Genomic DNA, 19032 nt, shown 5'->3' on the forward strand with positions numbered 1-19032 from the left:
GGCTGCCTGGTGGCCCTGGAGGCTGAGGGGATGCAGGCCCTGAGCCCCCCAGCAGAGCAGCAAGGGGTACCCCAGAAGCAAAAGCCCACGTGCCTGAGGGTTGAGCTGTGCTTGTGGAAACGCTCAGAGCAGGGTCCCGGAACCCAGCCTCCAGGGGTGCTGTGTGGGTGGGCGCTGACCCTGGGCCCCTCCCAGGCAGAGGAGAGGCTGGGCTGTGGTGGGGTAGGTGGGGTAGTGACTGCCATATTGCTGGGAGAGCAGTCCTCTGGGAGGAGGCAGGGGTCCCCCGCAGTTCCCGCCCTGAGCCAGTACCCCAGCTTGGGGAGGGTCAACAGAGAGCCCCCAGGTCTGGCAGCCCAGGCCGCCTGCAGCGCTGGGCCTGTGGGGAGGGCTGAGCTGGGCCTGCAGCTGCTCCAGAGGACAGGTGCGGTGGAGCCGGCCAGGCCCCGGTCTGGGTGGGATGCTCGGCCTGTGTGCACCGGGGGGCTGTACGCCATAGGCCTGCCAGAGCGTCATCCAGGAGGGGTGTCTGTGGCTCCCAGGGAGGGTGTGGAGCAGGGTTCCCTCCTGGGTCCCCTCTGCAGGGCCTCAGGTGGTCCTGGAGGAAGGCACTTCCTGCCTGCCTCCACCTCCCCGTGCAGGGCCTGGGCTGCACACCAGTCACTTCACTCAGCCCTCCCTGCCCAGACCCCCTGCCTGGAGCTGTGGGGGCACCATCAGAGCCTGGAAGGGTGTCTTTGTCCTCCGGGGCTGCAGGGGACCTGGTATAGGAAGGGGTGGGGTCTGGGCAGAGTGAGAGGCCCTGCGAGGCTGGGGCGGACGACAGGCTTTGGTCAGCTGTGGCTGGGCCAGGGCTGTGGTGGGGCAGGTGGTGCTTGAAGGGTGGATGGTGCTGGGCTGGAGCCGGTGCAGACCAGAGAGGCCACAGCCCAGGAAGGCAGGCGGGACAGCAGCCGAAGAGCAGCGTTGTGGGAGAGGGCTTTGTCCCTCTTGGGAGGCTTTTATTTCTGGGTCAGAGAGTCCCAGGGGGCAGGGCCCGCCAGCCTGAAGACGGTGTGCTCCCCAGGCCTGGTGAGTGCCTGAGTGGAGTGATGGGAGGTGACAATGGGTCCCCCAGGTGGGACAAGCTGTGAGTCTGTAGGTGAACCTGGTGGCTCCCGAGCGTCGGCTGGGTCACCCTGTATCCCGCGCAGTTGAGATCTGCAGCCTCTTGGGACTGGCGTGGGAGGCGATGTGGGGTCGTGAAAGGTGCCCTGCCCGCTCTGGGTGGATGTGCATTCTGAGCCTTGCGGCCAGATGTCCCTAGCACCCACCGACTCCCTGGCCTGGGACCCATTGCTTTGGACACCTGCTTTCTGTGTCGGTCACTCCAGCAGCCTGGGACTGAAACGGAAACCCTGTGGGGTGGCCCAGAGGTCAGTCAGATGAGGCGATGGGACAGAGCGGAGTTCTCACGCCCACCTCCCCACCTTGACCAGGCCAGCCTGGCACCTCCTCTCTGCTCAGAGGCCCTGATGCCTCTTCCTCCTGGCCCCTCATGAGCCTCCCTGGATGCTGCCCCCTTTGCCTTCACCCAGCTGCCTTCCCGCTCAGCGTTGGAGACCACCTCCCTTGTGGATGGGCCTGGCCTGGCGGGAGCAGGCCCCAGCCCTGGAGGAGCAGACAGCATTCAGTGTGAGGGAGAGAGAAAGGGTCCTGTCTGCTTCCTTGTAAGACAGGCAGGGTTCGTTTTGTTAGCAGCAGTGATTTCCTTCTGGGAAGGGCCCAGATGTGCACCTTTTCCACGGGCACCTTTCTCCTCCTTGTGTTTTTCTCAATCATAAGCACGTCTTTCTCTTATGGCAAAGTTTAGTTAGCGAACAAAAGGGAAACACCTTTTATCAAAGGGTAGCGCAGCCACAGTGCCCGGCATGACCAGTGGATGTCGGGCCGTCTGCCGCGGTGTGGGACTGTAGGGTGCCCTGCAGTGGGACCACGTTCCTCGAGGTCTCCACTGCGTCCTGACTGCAGGATGCGTGTGTGCGTCCCCTTCTGGGCAGGGCCCCGGGGCAGGAGGGTGCTCTGTGTCCAGTCGTGGCCCAGGACTCTCTGCTGGTGACCCAGCACACCAGCACCTGGCCCAGCCCCTCTCTTCTTCCTCCCTGGCGCAGCGGCTGGGGGTGGCAAGGCAAGTGTTCTTGACATCCTGTGGAGGGTGTGGCCCCGGGCCAGACACTTGGAGGGACCTGCTTCCCACAGGGGCTGTCCCTGGGGGCTTCATCCAGCTCAGAAAAGCTACCGGGAGGGCCCGAGTCCTGGAGCTGGCAGGGTCTTGCAGTCACCAGGGAATGGAGGCTGAGGCGCAGAAACCCGAGGAATCTGGCCCAAGACACGGACTGCTGGGCAGACCCCAGTTCCCCCCAGACAGCCCAAACCTTGCCCCCCACAGCTGGCTGGAAGTTCTGTACCTGCCCCCAGGCTGATGACTGGGTGCTTGCTTAGTCTCCCCCATCCCTGCTCTTGGTTCTAATGCTGAGTTCTCAGAGGGCAGGGTCCCCTTTTCCGTGTCACCCTCAAAGGCAGCCTGGTGGGACGGAGCCTGTCCTGCAGAGGGACCCCATGGAGACAGCGCAGGAGCCAGAAGCCCCTTGGCAGGTGCCCCATAGGCCCCGGAGCTGCCCCACGGCTGGTGCTGTGCTGGGGCCCTGCCCCCCACAGTGGGCAGCGCTGCTAACGAGGGGCCGGGGGTGGAAACTGGGTCGGCCCTTCCTGAGCAGAGCCTCCTGGCGGTGGATTTCCTGTGCCTCTGCCTCCTTCCCCAAGGGACTGGGGCTGACATCCCAGCTCCGGGCTGAAGACTGGGCGTGGGTGGTGGCCAGTTATCCTCTCCCCATAGAAACATCAAGAACAGGGCGAGTTTCCCGTAGCCCCTGCCTCAGGACGGGGAATCAGAGAGCCGGGGTTCAGCTCTCAGCTCCACAGGTGGGAACGGTGACTTGGGACGGCTGCTTCCCTGCCTGCATCCTCGGCCACTCACAGGGCTCTTGAGGGCCATGGAGAGGTGGGCGCGAGGGCCTGGGCCTGGCATCCGCAGCCTCATCCTGGGCTGCCCCTGGTGATGTCTGGGGGGCCCACCTGCACCACACCTCCAACACCTGTGCCAGGCAGGGGCGCCCTCATGTTTCCTTCCTGAACCAGATTGGGAATGGCGCCGGGGCTAGGCACTGGATCTTGGTCCCGTGTGTCCTGGCTGTGGCCTGGTCTGAGGAGGCACCAGGAGGCCAGTCTGGTTGATGGCCGCCCCCCTCACCCCTGCCCAGCTTCTGGGCATGGCTCCAGGCTGCTGCACCCCCAGTAGGGTCCCCTCAGGCTGCTACCACCTGCATTGCTAAGGGCATGGCCTCAAGGTCACTGTGACCTCCAAGGGCTGTCCCACAGCCGCTTCTGCGGACTCCCATCGTGTTCAGTGTGGGCGGGGACTCCCCTGCTATGTCCCTGGCCCGCACGTGCCCCTGCCTTCCCTGGGCCACCACGCCTGCCTGCTCCATCCTCCCTGTGGCTTCTCCCCCTCCTCCTTCTTCCCTCCCGCCCTCCCCGGCTCTCCGCCCTCCCTGGCTGTAAGGCCTTCCGTGTGCTCATGACTCCACGGTTATTTTTACATCTCCAGACGCCTGCGTCCAACTGCCTGTGTGCATCGCCGCCCAGCGTCTGGTGGGCTTCTCAACCCCACGTGTCCAGGAAAGCCCCCCGACCCCAGCCCCCACCCCAGAAGGGTCCCCAGGCGTCCCTCCCCCACCCAAGTCCCAGGGCTCATCCTGGATGCCTCATTCCCCTGTGGCTGTGGAGGTGAATGCAGGGGGAGCGTGTGTGCACGTGCGTGTGCGTGTGTGTGTGTGAGGATGCACGTGTGCACCTGTACACACCGTGGGAGCGTGTGCACGTGTGAGCACGTGTGAGCATTTGGGTAAGAGTGTATGTGTGAGTGTGTGCTTGTGTGGCTGTCTTAGCTCAGGTGACTCTTAGAGAATGCCACCGCCTGGGCGGCTCGGACAGCCAGTCATCGCTCACAGTTCTGGGGGCTGGAGGCCCAAGATCAAGGCAGCCTAGATGTCTGGTGAGGACCGTGTCCTGGGTGTCTGATGAGGACTATGTCCTCTACATAGATGGCGCTTTCTCTGTCCTTACATGGTGTAGGGGGAGGAAGCGCCCTGGGGTCCTCTCATCAGGCACTGGTCCCATTCTTGAGGCTCCACCCTGAGTACCTCATCGCCTCCCATAGGCCGCACCACCTAACCCATCACCTTGGGGAAGATTTCAGCACCAGAATTTCAGATTCAGACTCCAGCAGTGAGTGCATGAGTGCACGTTTGTGTGTGTGCACACAAGAATAAGTGCAAGTACATGTCTGTGCCCACCTGTGTGTGGGAGTGTGTCTATGTGTGCACGTGTGCACATGTGTGTGAATACCTGCATGTATGTGTGAGTGTGTGTGTTTGAGCTCAAATGACTGTGCGCATGTGTCTGTGTGTGCAAGTGTGTGCGGGTGTCTGCATGGGTGTGCATCAGTGTGTGCACCTCTGTGTGAATGGATGTGTATGAGTGTGTGCATGCGTGTGTGCATGTATGAGTGTGCCTGTGTGTGCATGTATGAGTGTGTGTGCCTGAGTGTTCGTGTATGAGTGTGAGTGTGCCTGTGTATGTGTGTGCTTGTCTGTATGTATGAGTGCGTGTGTGCCTGTGTGTATAAGTGTGTGTATAAGTGTGCCTGTGTGCGTGTATGAGTGTGTGCCTGTATGTGTTCGTGCATGAGTGTACATTTTCCTGTGTGGGCATGTATGAGTGTGCATTTGCCTGTGTGTATGAGTGCGTGTGCATGTATGAGTGTGTGCGCATGCCTGTGTGTATGTGTGTGTGCATGTGAGTGTACATGTGGCTGTGTATGTGTGCATGTATGTGTGTTCCTGTGCATATGCGTGTATGTGTGTGCATGTTTGTGTGTGTGCGTGTATGAGTGTGTGTGCGTCTGTGTGAGTGTGCATGTATGAGTGTATGTGTGTGCGTGTCTGTGTATGAGTTTGCGTGCCTGTGCATGAGTGTACATGTATGACTGTGCCTGTGTGTGTGCATGTATGTGCATGCCTGTGTGTGAGTGTGCATGTATGAGTGTGTGTGCCTGTGTGTGCTTGTGTGTATGAGTGTGCATGTATGAGTGTGTGTGTGTGTCTGTGTTTGTATCAGAGTGTGTGTGTGAGTGTGCATGTGTGCCTGCTTGCTGCACGTTGGTCTCTGTGCCTTGGTTGGCCTCTCTTGGTGTCTCCTCTTTGTCTTCTTTCACCATCATGACCCGGTGCCCTCCACCCAGCCCAGTGCTGCCTGCCAGAGCCCCGGGAACCCTCCAAGTCCTGCAAAAGCCTTCCCGGGCCAGGTTGCAGCCAATGCCCAAGAGTGCAGAGCAGCCGGAGGGTGGGTGGGTGGGGCTGACGGTGGTTCCTCAGCCACTGGATGAGAGACCCCCGGGTGCCCAGGCCTCCTGGGAGGGTGTGGCTGGGGCCCTCTGGGCCTGGCCCCCGGGGAGCTGGCCAGTGGCCATCTGCTCCTGAGTCCCTCAGCCCCGCGTCTCCCCGGCACACGTGCTGTGTCCCAGGGAGAGCCGCTGCGTCCTGGGGCTCTGGTGTCCCGGCCCTGACCTGGCTTGGTCTCAGCCCTGGGCCTGGAGCTTCCGTCTCTCTGGTGCCAGTTCCTGCAGCGTTTTGCCCCCCGGCACTCATCTCTAGATGCGCTTTAAAAACAGGATCGATTTATCATCCGTGATGAGGAGGGGGCGGCCTGAGCATGAGGGGGTGGGCGTCAGCTGCCGGAGAAGCTTCTCTCAGGCAGGAGGGGCGAGTCGGCCCCCAGCTCTGACCTCCCCGCTTCTGTTCGTGTTTGAAAATGAAATCGGTGACTTGGGTGGTCATCAGTTTCCTGTGGCCAACAGAATAAAGCACCACAGCTGGGCCTTCGAACAGCGAGAATTTGCCCTCTCAGTGCTGGGAGTCAGAGCTCTGCAGTCCAGGGGGCCGCAGGCCCACACTCCCTCTGAGCTTCCCAGAGGGGCTCCTTCCTGCCTCTCCCAGCTCCTGCTGGACACAGGCGTCCCTTGGCTGTGGCCTCAGCGCTCCAGTCCCTGCCTCCGTCCCCATTCAGGTGACCTTCCCTGTGTCTGTTCCTCCTGTTCTGCCTTTTACAAGGACACTTGCTGCTGCACTCAGATAATCTAGGATCCTGACCTTGATTACGTATGCAGAGACCCCATTCCCAAATAAGGACATACAGGTTCCGGGGTCGCGAGTGGCCACGCCTAGCCCCCCGCATGTAAGCGCTCTTAGATTCTCAGGCGTTGCCAAGGTACAGGGTGTGAGTCTGCTTTTGGAGACAGAGTCCAGAAAAATCAGACAGGCTGAGGGGTGGCGTCCGTGAATCGGAAAAGGTCTGAGGGTCGAGCATGGGTTCAGCACGTTCCCCACCACCAACCTGGCAGGTGCAGACGTCTAGGGTGGGGCTGGCTGGCTCGTGGAAGGTGTGAAAAGCCATCGTGGCAAATTCAACTCTCGGCCAGGAGTCGGCTCACTGTGGTCTCTGGGCCAAATCCCGCCAGAACCTGTTTTTGTAAATAAAGTTTTATTGGCTCACAGCCATTCCCACACGCATCATCGGTGGCTGCTTTCCAGCTAAGTATCGTAATGGAGACTTTAAGCCCGGTAAAGCCAAAAGGGTGATGTCAGGCTCTTTCCAGGCAAGCTCCTGACCCCAGTCCTGACTGGGTTATTGGGAATGTAACTTGTTGAACAAAGGAGGCGCAGGTTGGGCAATGACAGGAACTGGTGGTCAACAGGTGCCAGAGCTGTCTGCCAGGATGTGGCCAAGGTGCCACCATCCCAGAGCAGAGCCACAGGGGAGGAAAGGTCTCTGCCTGGCTTCTGGGCGATCAGGCCACCAAGGCTCCAAGGAGGCTGAGGCCCTCAAGGTGGAAGGTGGCGGATGGTTGGCCAGGGTGTGCCCCTTGCTGAGTACTGAGGGTGAGCCATGGGTCCCCTGGTCCCTCTGTGCATGGGCAGCCAGATTGCAGGGAAGCCAGCCTGGCCTTACAGCTGGTAATGCAGACAGACGTGTACCTGAATATGCAAGCATGTATTGAGCGCTTGCTGCATGCAGGGCCTCCACACCTTCCTGCAGTTGGTCTTTATGGCATTGCTGCAGGTGGGGCTGCCACTGTCCCCAGGTCACAGATGAGAAAACTGAGGCCAAGAGCCCAGGGCCACGAGGCTGGCAGATCAGAGCAGGGATTTCCAGGGGCCTCGCCCCTTAGGGCAAGGGTGTGAAGGGGTGCTCTGTGTGGGCTGTGATTATTCTCGGTGGAAGTGTCTGCCATTCTCCACATGGGTGTGGCTGAGCTTTTTAAGGTCCCCTGAGGCAGAGGTGGCCCAGGCCCCTGCAGCGATCTCACAACACACTTCAACTGCGGAGGGTGGAGGCTGTGGTGCAGTCACAGAGTCGGGGGCTGCGGGCCGTCCTCAGGCTCAGGCAGCCCTGGGGCCCCCGTCCCGCGCGGAGCCACCCCCATGTTCATGCTGTTCCCACACGCCGTCATTTCTTGGGTGCTCTGGTGACGTATTTGGGGGACACTGCTGTTATGGCAAATTCCAATTATGCCGCCATGTTTGATTTCTCTCTCTGGGGCAGGCGTCGTGCTTCCTGCCTTGGAGTTTCCACAGCGGGGCAGGAGATTGTCTGGAAAGGGCAGGCGGAGTTCTGCGGGTGCAGGGATGAGGGGTCTTCTTTCTCAAATTGGGAATGCCTGGCTTTTTTGTAGCTGTAAATGTTTCAGACACTGCGGACAGATCCTCCAATGGGAAGTGAACGTCCTCTCGCTGCGCCCACACTGCGCCTTGCTTTTGTGAATCGAGTTTCCTGGCATGCAGCTGCGCCCGTGGGTCCACAGACGGTCTGAGGCTGCTTTCACCAGCAAGGGTGGCGCTGCTGAGTAGTGGCTGCAGAGCCTGTGTGGCCCTGAAAGCTGCAGGCTTGCCCTCTGGCCCCTTGCAGAGGAAGCTTGCTGACCGCTGGCCCCCGTGGTCACACAGGCCCCCCTGGCTCTGCGGGCTGCGGACATGTGGCCCGGGGAGGTGGGCACGGCTGGGGAGGGAAGCTGAGCACCATGTCTGCTCCGGATTCCATTGCAAAAATGAGGGTCTGAGTCGAATTCATCTGGGATTTTGGTTGTCACGTGGCTTTGCGGGGCCTGTGTGAAGAGTGAGCACCCACTCTTCAGAGCTTCAGACGACACGTCATTCTGCAATCCTCTTCGGGGACATTCTCCCCCATCCCCTCCTGCATGCTCACAGGAATTTGGGGTGTTTGCATGAGGCCCCAAAAGCTACACCCTCGCCGAAGCCGGGTATCCTGGGGCCCAGCCGCCGGGGCCTAGGTGGGAGGAGGCCTGGTGGTGAAGCCTGGAGCGGTGCCGGGAGGGCCGGGAGTCTTCCTGAGCCATCCTCTGCTCTCTCAGGCAGACCTGCTGCCCCTGCCATTCACAGGAGTGTCCCCGGGCCAGGTGGTTCGCCCAAGGCCACACAGGGACTGTGCTGTGCTGGGTTCGAACTGCACCTGGTGGAGTGGACAGCACCCGCTAGCTGCTTGTGGTGACAGTGACGTTGGAAAATGGGAACGTGGGGGTGGGGATGGGGATCCAAGTTGCCCTGGAGGCTCCGGGAGGCAGAACGCAGGCAGGTCCCCAGCAGCCGAGGAAGAAACCAGGGCTTGCTGTGCTGGGCAGTGGCCGGGTGGATGGTGGGGGACCCACGGCCCACTGACCTCCCTGACTCCCTGGGGCTGAAGCTCAGCCACACCCTGGGAACTAAAGGAACCAGGAGGGGCGGTGGGTCTTGAGGCGGCAGGGAGCGGGCACAGGTGTGGCTGGCAGGGCAGCAGGGCAGAGGCAGGCTGGCAGAACCAGGGCAGGAGGCCATAGCCACCGGGCAGGCCCCACGCTGGGCCCCCAAACCCCTGACCACAGATACTGCAGGCCTCAGTGTGGCCCGGGGGGCTCCAGGGCCTGGGACAGGGCGAATCCGCTGGCGAAGGTCCAGAACCCAGTCATGGTAGTCAGCATCGGGGGCCAGGCACAGACATGAATATTCTGGGTTCGTTTCTGCTCTTGCGGCCTGTGGGTCCTGCAGTGGGAGGGGATCGCCCCATTTTGTATGCCAGGGGTCGAAGCCTTGGCATGGCTGAGTGGCTGGCTTGAAGTCACGCCCCTAGTCCGGGTCTCTGCACTGTCACGGCCTCCTTGGGGACACCAAGGGCGCGGGCAGGCGGTGCTGGCTGGCGTCCCTGACAGCCGCGCTCCCTGCAGACTGCCTGCTGATGCTGGTCTACAAGGACAAGTCGGAGCGCTCCAAGGGCCTGCGGGAGCGCAGCAGCCTGACGCTAGAGGACATCTGTGGACTGGAGCCCGGCCTGCCCTACGAAGGCCTGGCCCACACGCTGGCCATCGTCTGCCTGTCCCAGGCCGTCATGCTGGGCTTCGACAGCCACGAGGCCATGTGTGCATGGGACGCCCGGATCCGCTATGCGCTAGGCGAGGGTGAGTGACTGGGGCCGGGGCCGGGCAGAGGGCTCCCTGCTCAGGTGTGCCAGGGCCCCTCACCAACGTGGGCTGCAGAGGCGGGAGCAGCTCCAGGGAACCGTGCAGGAAGATGGGACATTCATGGGTGCCTTAGAGTGGACTGAGCTCCAGCCTGGGGGTGCCCAAGAGGGTTTGGGAGGCGGAGTCTGCTGGGCTGCGGTGTCTTTGGAGCTCCCTAGCCTGACCGTTAGTTACAACTGGAGCCTTTAACCCAAGCTGGTGGCCTTTGGAGGGATGTGGTCTCCCAAAGCTCCGCCCTTTGCTTCCCACACTGGCCAGTGGAGCCCAGAGCCTGGGTAGGAAGGAGAGCCCCAGGCGGGGTCGTCCCACCCTAGCTTCCCCCACACAGGATGGGAGGGAGGGGAGGGGTGGGAACAGAGGGAGGAAGAAAGAGGGGAAGGGAGTGCTCCCCCGCGGAGCTGGCCCTGGAAGAGGTGGAACCTCAGTCCCAGCCCTACAGGGGCTTCCGATGGGTGCCTGGGGGCCTCTGGGGGCTGAGCCACCCTGGAGCTCTGAGCAGAGGTGGGTGGTGATGGGGCCTGGGCACTCAGCGGCAGAGCAGGCATAATCCTGCATCTCCTAAGAAACCAAATCAGTGCCACAAGACCCGTAATGAACAAAACAGTAGAATGTCAGCCGAGTCGGTCCTCGTTCTACACTGGCACCCACCCAATAATCCCAGCAGCCCTCGCTGCCCTCGCTTTAAAAACTTGCTATTTTAGGCCGGATGTGGTGGCTCACACCTGTAATTCCAGCACTTTGGGAGGCTGAGGTGGGCAGATCACCTGAGCCCAGGACATAGAGACCACCCTGGACAAAGTGGTGAAACCTTGTCTCTACTAATAATACAAAAATGATGGCCAGGCGCAGTGGCTCATGCCTGTAACCCTTGCACTTTGGGAGGCTAAGGCGGAAGGATCACCTGAGGTCAGGAGTTCGAGACCAGCCTGGCCAACATAGTGAAACTCTGTCTCTACTAAAAATACAAAAATTAGCCTGGTGGCATGCACCTGTAATCCCAGCTACTCAGGAGGCTGAGGCAGGAGAATGGCGTAAACCCGGGAGGCAGAGCTTGCAGTGAGCCGAGATAGCGCCACTGCACTCCAGCCTGGGTGACAGAGTGAGACCCTGTCTTAGAAAAACAAACACGGCCGGGCACGGTGGCTCACACCTGTGGTCCCAGCACTTTGGGAGGTCGAGGCGGCTGGATCACAAGGTCAGAAGATCAAGACCATCCTGGCTAACATAGTGAAACCCTGTCTCTACTAAAAAAAAAATACAAAAAATTAGCCAGGTGTGGTGGTGGGCGCCTGTAGTCCCAGCTACTCGAGAGGCTGAGGCAGGAGAATGGCGTAAACCCGGGAGGCAGAGCTTGCAGTGAGCCGAGATAGCGCCACTGCACTCCAGCCTGGGTGACAGAGTGAGACTCCACCTCAAAAAAAAAAAAAAAAATTAAAAATTAAAAAATGAAAACACGAAAAAACTTGCTATTTTGATTAGCATGGACTCTGCATAACTTTACTTTTTAAACTATTGATTAAAATATCCTGGCCCTTGATGGCTGAGTAAAGAACCTGCTCCCCCAGTTTTGGCACCAGGGCAGCAGCCCCTCCTGCTCCATTGAAGGGGAGAGAAGCTGGTGGCTTAGTGGGAGGAGGTGCGGTCAGCTCTGCGGAAGGGCGCAGGGGAAGGAGCCATTAGGAGAGAACTGCCAGAACTTTCCAGAAAGTTCTTCCGTTGGGGGTTCCCTCCAGCCTGGCTCAGCGGCATGGCTCTGCTTCCTTCATCTGCTGGGGCAGGGCCATTGCACAGAGGCCACTGGGCACTGCCCAGGCAGCTTAACCTTGATAGAACATGGCCTGACAAGGATGCACCCAAGGCCACAGCTTGGAGCAGGTGGAGGAGGCAGAGGAGTGGGAGGTGGGATGGAAACGGGGGTCTCTTTGGCTCTGGGGGTTGGAGATGGAGCAGGTGGGGCCCCTGGTGGGTAGGCTGCTGTCTGCCTGGGGTGCTGACCTGGGAAGAGGGGGGAGGCGGGGACAGCACTCAGGACCACTGTCCTCTCTGAGGCTTTCAAGGGCAGGGGCCTGGGCAGAGTCAGTGGACAGGACCATGGAGTGCTCAGGGTTCGGGTGAATGGCCACCTGGATGGAGAGAGGGACTGTGGTGTCCTGAGGTTCCTGTGGCCAGGCTGGGGGCTTCGATGCAGACCCGACTCTCCACACCCTAACTGGAGGCTGGGGGTCCCTGAGCCTCAGTTTCCCCTTCTGTGATGGGGCCACGCAGCTGTGGAGGGAGACTTTCTGGAGAGGAGGTGCTGGGGGTGGGAGCCCAGCCAGGGCACTTACCAGCCCTGTCCTCCCCAGCAGCTCTGTGGTGGGAGGGGAGGGAGGCGGAGGTCCGAGGTCAGGCCCTTCTGGGACTTGCTTGCACCTGAACAAAGGTAGTTCCTGGGAGGATGGGGAGGAGACAAGTGCGGCCCCCTGGACCCCGGCCACCTCAGGGCTGTGGGGAGAGCCATTTGCTCATCCTGCCGCCGCTGCCTCCCCGGCTGACACCTGGGCGGCTGCCCCAGCCTGCCCCAGCCTGGTCCCTGCCTCCTCCTGTGATGCCCTCTTGCCCCACCCGTCCGCAGTGTCCCCTGCTGCCTCCTCTTGCGATGCCCTCTCGCCCCTCCTGCCTGTGATGCCCTCTCGCCCTGCCCGTGATGCCCTCTCACCCCACCCGCCCACAGTGCACAGGTTCCATGTGACAGTGGCTCCAGGCACCAAGTTGGAGAGCGGCCCGGCCACCCTGCACCTCTGCAATGACATCCTCGTCTTGGCCAGGGACATCCCCCCGGCTGTCACGGGGCAGTGGAAGCTGTCCGACCTCCGGCGCTACGGGGCCGTGCCGAGTGGATTCATCTTTGAAGGCGGGACCAGGTGTGGGTACTGTAAGTACGGATGCATGGGCTCACTGGGCAGCGGCAGCACCTCCCCTTCCCCCGAGAACTGCTGGCTTCGGGCCGACCGACCCCGTGTGCAGGCCGGCCTGCTGGCATTTCCAGAACGCACCAGCAGGTGGATGGCGTCTCCCCACGCTCGATGTCCGAGGTCCTCTGCCTACAAGAACCTCAGTGTGGAGTGCCAAGTATGGGGCCTCAGCTGCCTCTGCTCTTCCTCACTGCAGGGAGAGAGTATGGGGATGGGAGGAGGGGGCCGAGGCCTCAGAGCCTCTCATATCCAGATTCCATGAAAAGGAAAAAGCAAAGAACAAATGCATTTAGCAGCAGGGAGCGTGAGCTCCCGCGTGAGCACCATGGAAACACATTCCTGGACCAAGAATTCCTGGTGGACACGCCAGCCGCCCCGCCTGTGGGTCGCCCAGAGCTGCCCTAATGTCCCCAGTGAGGTGGCCAGGCCGTGGGTGGGGACGGCCTGAGTCCTTTGGGCGTGTGAAGGCCTGAGAGCCGCCCTCAGCCAGGGGAGTGAGGGAAATGGGAGCAGAAAGGCACCCAGCCCTCCCCAGAGAGTCTGAGGGCTGCTGCAGGAGCGGGCTGTCCCAGCGACCCCCTCCACTTTCTCCCACGTTGGGTGCAGATGCGCCAGGCTGCCCTGTGGACCTGCAATCCCCGCGGAGGGCATGACGCCTCCTCTCTTCCCTCTGGAGGGGCAGCTGCTCATTGGCCGGGCTGGTGGCGGGCAGAGGGGCCTCCTGTGGGCCTGGTGTGGGGCTGAGAGGACTGAGGGGCAGCACTTGGCTCACACTGGCCGGGGCTCTGGCTCACACTGGCTCACACTGGCCGGGGCTCTGGTGGAGCCTGGATGTCCGGGGCGGAGCAAATGCAGGCAATGACACAGGCCACGCTGGCCGCTTGGGACCTCATCCTGCGAAGGGCAGCTGGGGCACGGGCACAAGCCCATCTGGGTGCCATGTTACACCTTCTGCGCTGGGTGCTGGGAGCAAACCCAGTGGGTCTTGCGGCAGGAGCCAGCCCTGTTGGGGCCTTTGAGGAGACAACATCTGACTCTTGAAAGGGGAACAGGGTGGCAAGGCTCAGGCTCCACGGAGGCAGGGGGCGTACACAGCCAGCTGCAGGGGGCACACGGGGCAGAGCTGGCCCGGAGTCTCGACCCCTGGGGCTGGCAGGGACCATAGCCAGAGTCCAAAGGGCCTTGGCCCCTCCGGGATTGGACAGCCAGTGTGGATGGGCAGGGTCGCTGCCCACGCCAGCTGTGGGCTGGTGTGGGGGGTGGGGGTGGTTCCCGGGAGAGCTAGGACACCTGTTGGGGTCCCATCTTCTGGATGGCCCCCAGGCCCCCCTGCAGCAGGCCGGAGGTTCAGCACGGGGGCTTCAGGAGCTGCTGGGGAGTGGGTTGGCAGCGGCCGGGAACAGTGACTGGACCCAGCGTCCCTGTCCTCTGTCGCGTGGGAAGCCAGAGCTGCAGGCTCTAGTTGTCCTGGCACGGGCAGCCTGTCCCGTCTGTGGTGTGCTAGATTTGGGGGTGCCAGGAGTGGGGAGACCCATGCTTTCCTTTCTGTCTGTGGAATTCCTTGGCACGGGCAGGCAGCTGGCCGGGTTGGCGCCGTGTGCTTACCCTCTAAGCTGGGGCATGGCAGGAGGACCCGGGTCCTTGGAGACCTGCTTATTTTGTCTGGGCCATAATGGAATGGGGCCACTGGATGTTTTTCCTGAGGCCGTGGAGTTTCACATCCCTGCCGAGGTGTGGGTGGCCCCTTTTCCGCTGGTCAACAGTCCCACACCTGGGGCTGTGCTTCCCCCCAGGGCGAGGCTGCTGTGCTGTTTCCCTGGGCTGCTCAAAAGCCAGGGTGAACTCTTGTGGGGCCGTCTGTCCTGCTGCTGCCTCCCCGGGGCAAGGTGTTAGAGCAGCCCCACCTGCAAACCTGCACACCAGGCTGGCCACACAGAACCCACAAATGGGGGCTGGCCCCACAGAACCCACCTCTGCAGCTCAGTGCTGAATGTTCTCGTCCCCGGTGGGACCCTGGCCTGAGAGAGGAAGGGCTCTGGGAATTCCGTCACCGACGGCTGCACACCCCGTAGGGCAGGTGGGTTCTGGAGGCCAGGCTGGAAGGCTTGGCCGAGTCGCCCATCCCTGTCCCCAGCAGGCCCTGCTGGGCTCTGTCCTCCTGGAGACAGGCGTGGCCGCCACCCTGGGTGGTTGAGGCTGGGTCTTAGACTCGGCCAAGTGATGGTGTTCGCAGTGCAACACTGAGTGCAGGCCGTGTGGCTGGAGGGACAGGGCGTCTGCGGCACGTGTGGGCAACCCGGGGCCTCCTGTGGGAGGGAGCCGGCAACTCGGGTGGTCCAGGGGCCGCGGCATCAGCTTCCTGGGGCTTCTGTAGCAGATGGCCCCCGAGAGAGGGCCAGGTGTCCAGAATGGGTTCCTTCTGCAGCCTGGAGGCCAGAAGTCCCAAATCAAGGGGTCCTCAGGGTCGGCTTTTTCCAAAATCTCTTGGGGAGGATCCATGGGAAGGTCCTTCCTGCCCCTTCCAGCCGCTGGTGGCCCCAGCGGCCTCAGCTTGTGGCTGCGCTGATCTGATCCCTGCGCTGCTCTGATCGCTGCGCGTGCTGGCTCCTGCGTGGGCCTCCTCTTCTGTCTCTTGCAGTCCTCGGACTTAGGGCCCCCCTGGATGACCCAGGATGACCTCATCCCGAGATCCTCAGTTCCATCCACAGAGACCCCTGTTCACAGGTTCTGGTATGTGAACACATTTTATGGGCCACCATTTGGTCCACAACCAGGGCCACTGGGACAGAGAAGGATCCAGAATCTGGATCCCAGTAAGTCTGTGGGTGTCGTCACATTCAGTCTGGAGGTCACAGCTGGGCTGGCGTCATGGGAAGGCCCTGGAAGGTTTTGGGTGTAGGAAATCCACATTCCCTCCTTCCCCAGGGACAGGTCCCAGCCTGGCCCCTGATGCTCAGAACAGCCTCACTCGGCCCCGCCACAGCCAGCTCCGCAGACAGCAGAGAGGGTGACCCCGGCCCAAGGCGACGCCTCACTCATCCTGAGATGCTGGGCATGGCTGCACATCACGGGGGCCCTGCTGGGGGTCAGGTGGAGACAGGCCTGGCTGGGCTTGGTGCCTGGGGGCGGAGGTCTGTCTGTGGACAGCTGCCTGTTCAGAATGGGACAGGAGGTGGCTTGGTGACAGCAACTCTGGGTCCCCAGTGTGGCCCAATTTCCTGTCTCTGTTGGTCACGGGCCTGTAGTGTGGACTCCCGGAGCTTGGGCCGGGCGCACTTGACACATGGCAGGCGACGGTCTGTGGACAGTTCAGGGCTGTGGGCTCCAGCCTCACACACGGGCAAGTGACTGGGCCCCGCCTGCAGGGACGGATGTGTGTGGTGGAGAGTGATGCAGAGAGGGCCACTCACCCCGAGACAGGCTCAGCTTGCAGCAGAGGGCAGTGGTCCCTGGAGAGGGTGAACCCACCCAGAGTCCAGGAAGGGAGGGCTTTGGAGGGGCAGGGGGACATTTGAGCTGGGCCTTGAGGGTGAATGGAAGCTTTTGGAATGGAAGCTTCCCTTTTTCCCCCTTACCTGCTCTCTCCAGCTGGGTCCAGTCCAAGGACCACATCTGCCTCTTCACCCAGCCTCTGGGGGCCACCAGGAGCATTTGAAATTCATTTTGACTTTTAAAAATGAGTAAAGAATGTGGCAAGGCATGGCGGCTTATGCCTGTAATCCCAGCACTTTGGGAGGCTGAGGCGGGAGGATCACCTGAGGTCAGGAGTTCGAGATCAGCCTGGTCAACGTGGTGAAACCCTGTCTCTACTCAAAATACAAAAATTGGGCAGGTGTGGTGGCACACACCTGTAATCCCAGCTACTCCAGGCACTGAAGTGGGAAAATCACTTGAACCCGGGAGTTGGAGGTTGCAGTGAGCCAAGATCCTGCCATTGCACTCCAGCCAGGGCAACACAGCCAGACTGTCTCAAAAAGGAAAAAAAAATAAAGAAGAGTAAAAAATGAAAACCCCAACTAGGAGGCTCTTGCTCTGTGAACGTTGCATCTGCCCAGCTCTGGAGAGCCCCCTGCCGGCCGTCTTTGGCCACTGCAGCCTGGCGGGCAGCCTGGACCCAGCTGGCTGGAGCCCTGGGCTCTGTCCCCGGCGCTGGGGCAGCAGAGAATGCCTTCACTGGCTTCTCCTGGTCGGGCGCTGGGTCTAGGGATCAGATGGTCGGGCCTCAGAGCCTGCATGAGACGAATGAGGCATTTTCAGTCCTCAGAGGGTGGGAGGGGAGCCGGGAGGGGCACAGACCCCAGGCGGGGGCATTGGGGGAAGCTCTCTGGAGAAGTGAGCCTCAGGGGACTTCTGCAGGGTGAATAGGAGTTAGCTCAGCTGTGAGAGGGTAAGGGGTGGAGAGAGGTGAAAAGGCACTTCAGACATTTTTGAGCACGAACGGGTGTCCCGAAGAGCTGTGTAGTGATTTGTTTTTCTAAGACCAGACGAGCGGGCACAAAAGAACCAGCGGGTAGGCAAGTGTAGGAGCAAAACTGCACATTTATTTTGGTCACCTAGCTTCAGGGAAAGAAGGTGGGTAGGGAGAAGTCTGTCGGCCTCCGGCAAAGGAGGCCGGCAGAGTCCCCCGGTGGGGCTCTCGGACGGAGTTCCCACAGTCCTGACATCCGGACAGGAGTGGGGCTGTGAGAAGGCCGCGTGGCTCACTGGCGGAGAGCGGCTTTTCTAGGAGTGGGAGGGCAATAGGCGGGGCACGGGCGTGTGGGGGGCGTTCCGCAGGTGCGACCAGGTAAATCTTGGTCTCTTCGGATTGACGTCACCTGGCGCATGCCCAGTTGATCTGCACCTTCCTGGGCGCCGGCTGCATTTTCGCGCGCGCGGGAAGAGCTGGTGGTGAAGAAGAACCCGGAAGTGCACCATCTTGCCTCTGTTCGTCCAAACACGTAGGAGCCCTGTTAGGTGGGGATAAGAGTCGTGAGGGTAGAGGAGGAGGAGGAGACGGGGCTGGGTTGTAGAGAGTTGGCTAACTGGACTAGTGAGCATTTTCACCACTGTCTCAGAGTAGCAGGGAGCCATTGAAGGTGCTTGAGCAGGGGGGAGTGTTTCGTATGCTAGTGTTGACCCCAGGGTGCAGAGGAGCGTGGAGGAAGAGGCTGACAGGGGCCAGAGAAGGTTCTGGTTGCGGTCCAGATGATGGAGGGCGAGGCTGCCCCAGGCAGCAGCTGCCTGGTTGAGGGGTGGGAGCCCTGTGGATTCCAGGAATGTTAAGAAGGTGGTGATGATGGACAAGGGGAGGAGGGGCGGCCCGGGAAGGGGGACCTTCTAGAGCTGTGCCCCTGGACTGGGGCTGCTTCAGGAGGGCAGAGGAGGGGTGGGAGCTGACACCCACTGCCAGGCTCCAGGCCTTCCTCCGTCCGAGACTCACCAGGTGGGGCCACTCCCAAGTGCACAAGAAGCTGCCACCTTGGGGGTGGGGAGGGCTGAGGTCATGTTATCAGGACTTCTCAGTCCTGCCTACGCCTGCCTGGCATGAGCCACCCAGGACACCCTGGTCACCCTGATGTTTGTTCTCTGAGGAGCTGGGATTCTGAGCACTTAAGATTCTGACATCAAGGGGCAGCCACGAGGGCACGCGAGGTTATTCAGATAGAACCGTCTTAGATCTAATTGGCTCACTGAATGTCTGTGTGAAACAGCATTTTCTTTCTCAAGCCAGTGAGTCCTGGAGTTAGTGCAGCAGCTTTTTCGCTGGAGACATGTTTCTTAGGAAGCGGGTGCGACTGTAACGTGGGTGAGGTTTGCCTGCAGCTCAGCAACCCCAGTCTCTGTCCGGAGTGGGAGCTGCCCTGAGCCCCGCAGGCCGTGGCCTTCTGCTTGCATCCTGCGGACTCTGTCCTGCTTCTCTGTGTCTCCCACGCTGCTTCCTGCGGTGTAACAACCCTCCCACAGCTAGCGGCTGGCGGCTGTTCCCTGGCTGGCGATTCTGTGGGCCAGGGATCTGGACGGGGCTCAGTGGGGACAGCTCGTCTCTGCCCCATGGGTGCTGCCTGGGGTCCCTCAGGCAGTGGCACTTGGCTATGGTGGGGCCCAAAGGCCCAGGAAAAGGCTGTGTCGGCTGTTGGTTGGGTTGCCTCAGTTTCCCTCCAGGAACCTCACCCTCTGATAGGACAGCCTGGGCTTCTCAATAGGTTCCAAGAGGGCAGAAGCAGAAGCTGCCAGGGCTCTGATGGTCTTGGGGCAGTGCTGGGGGAGCATCCCTCGTGCCACTTTATGCCAGAGCCATTACTGGCTGGCCCTGATTCCAGGGAGGGAGTGGACCAGCCTCTCGAGAAGGGGCAGCCTCCGAGGGCAGGGGTAGGAGAAGCGAGTGGCTGGCCTTGCTGCGGCCACACCTGTGTGATACAGCAAAATGGG

General features: G+C 61.2%; 1 protein-coding gene across 1 annotated transcript in view; it reads left to right on the forward strand.

Annotated features, from left to right (window-relative positions):
• The first annotated feature begins 9358 nt into the window (after window positions 1-9358).
• DOK7 (docking protein 7) overlaps window positions 9359-19032 on the forward strand; it is a 28324-nt gene continuing 18650 nt past the window's right edge. Inside the window, exons 1-2 of the mRNA XM_011935380.1 lie at window positions 9359-9604; window positions 12381-12581. Of these exons, the coding sequence (XP_011790770.1) occupies window positions 9385-9604; window positions 12381-12581 (421 nt within the window). The 5' untranslated portion in view covers window positions 9359-9384. The remainder of the gene's footprint in view (window positions 9605-12380; window positions 12582-19032) is intronic.

Source organism: Colobus angolensis, unplaced genomic scaffold (assembly GCF_000951035.1).
Source record: "Colobus angolensis palliatus isolate OR3802 unplaced genomic scaffold, Cang.pa_1.0 Scaffold143, whole genome shotgun sequence".
Lineage (NCBI taxonomy): Eukaryota > Metazoa > Chordata > Mammalia > Primates > Cercopithecidae > Colobus > Colobus angolensis.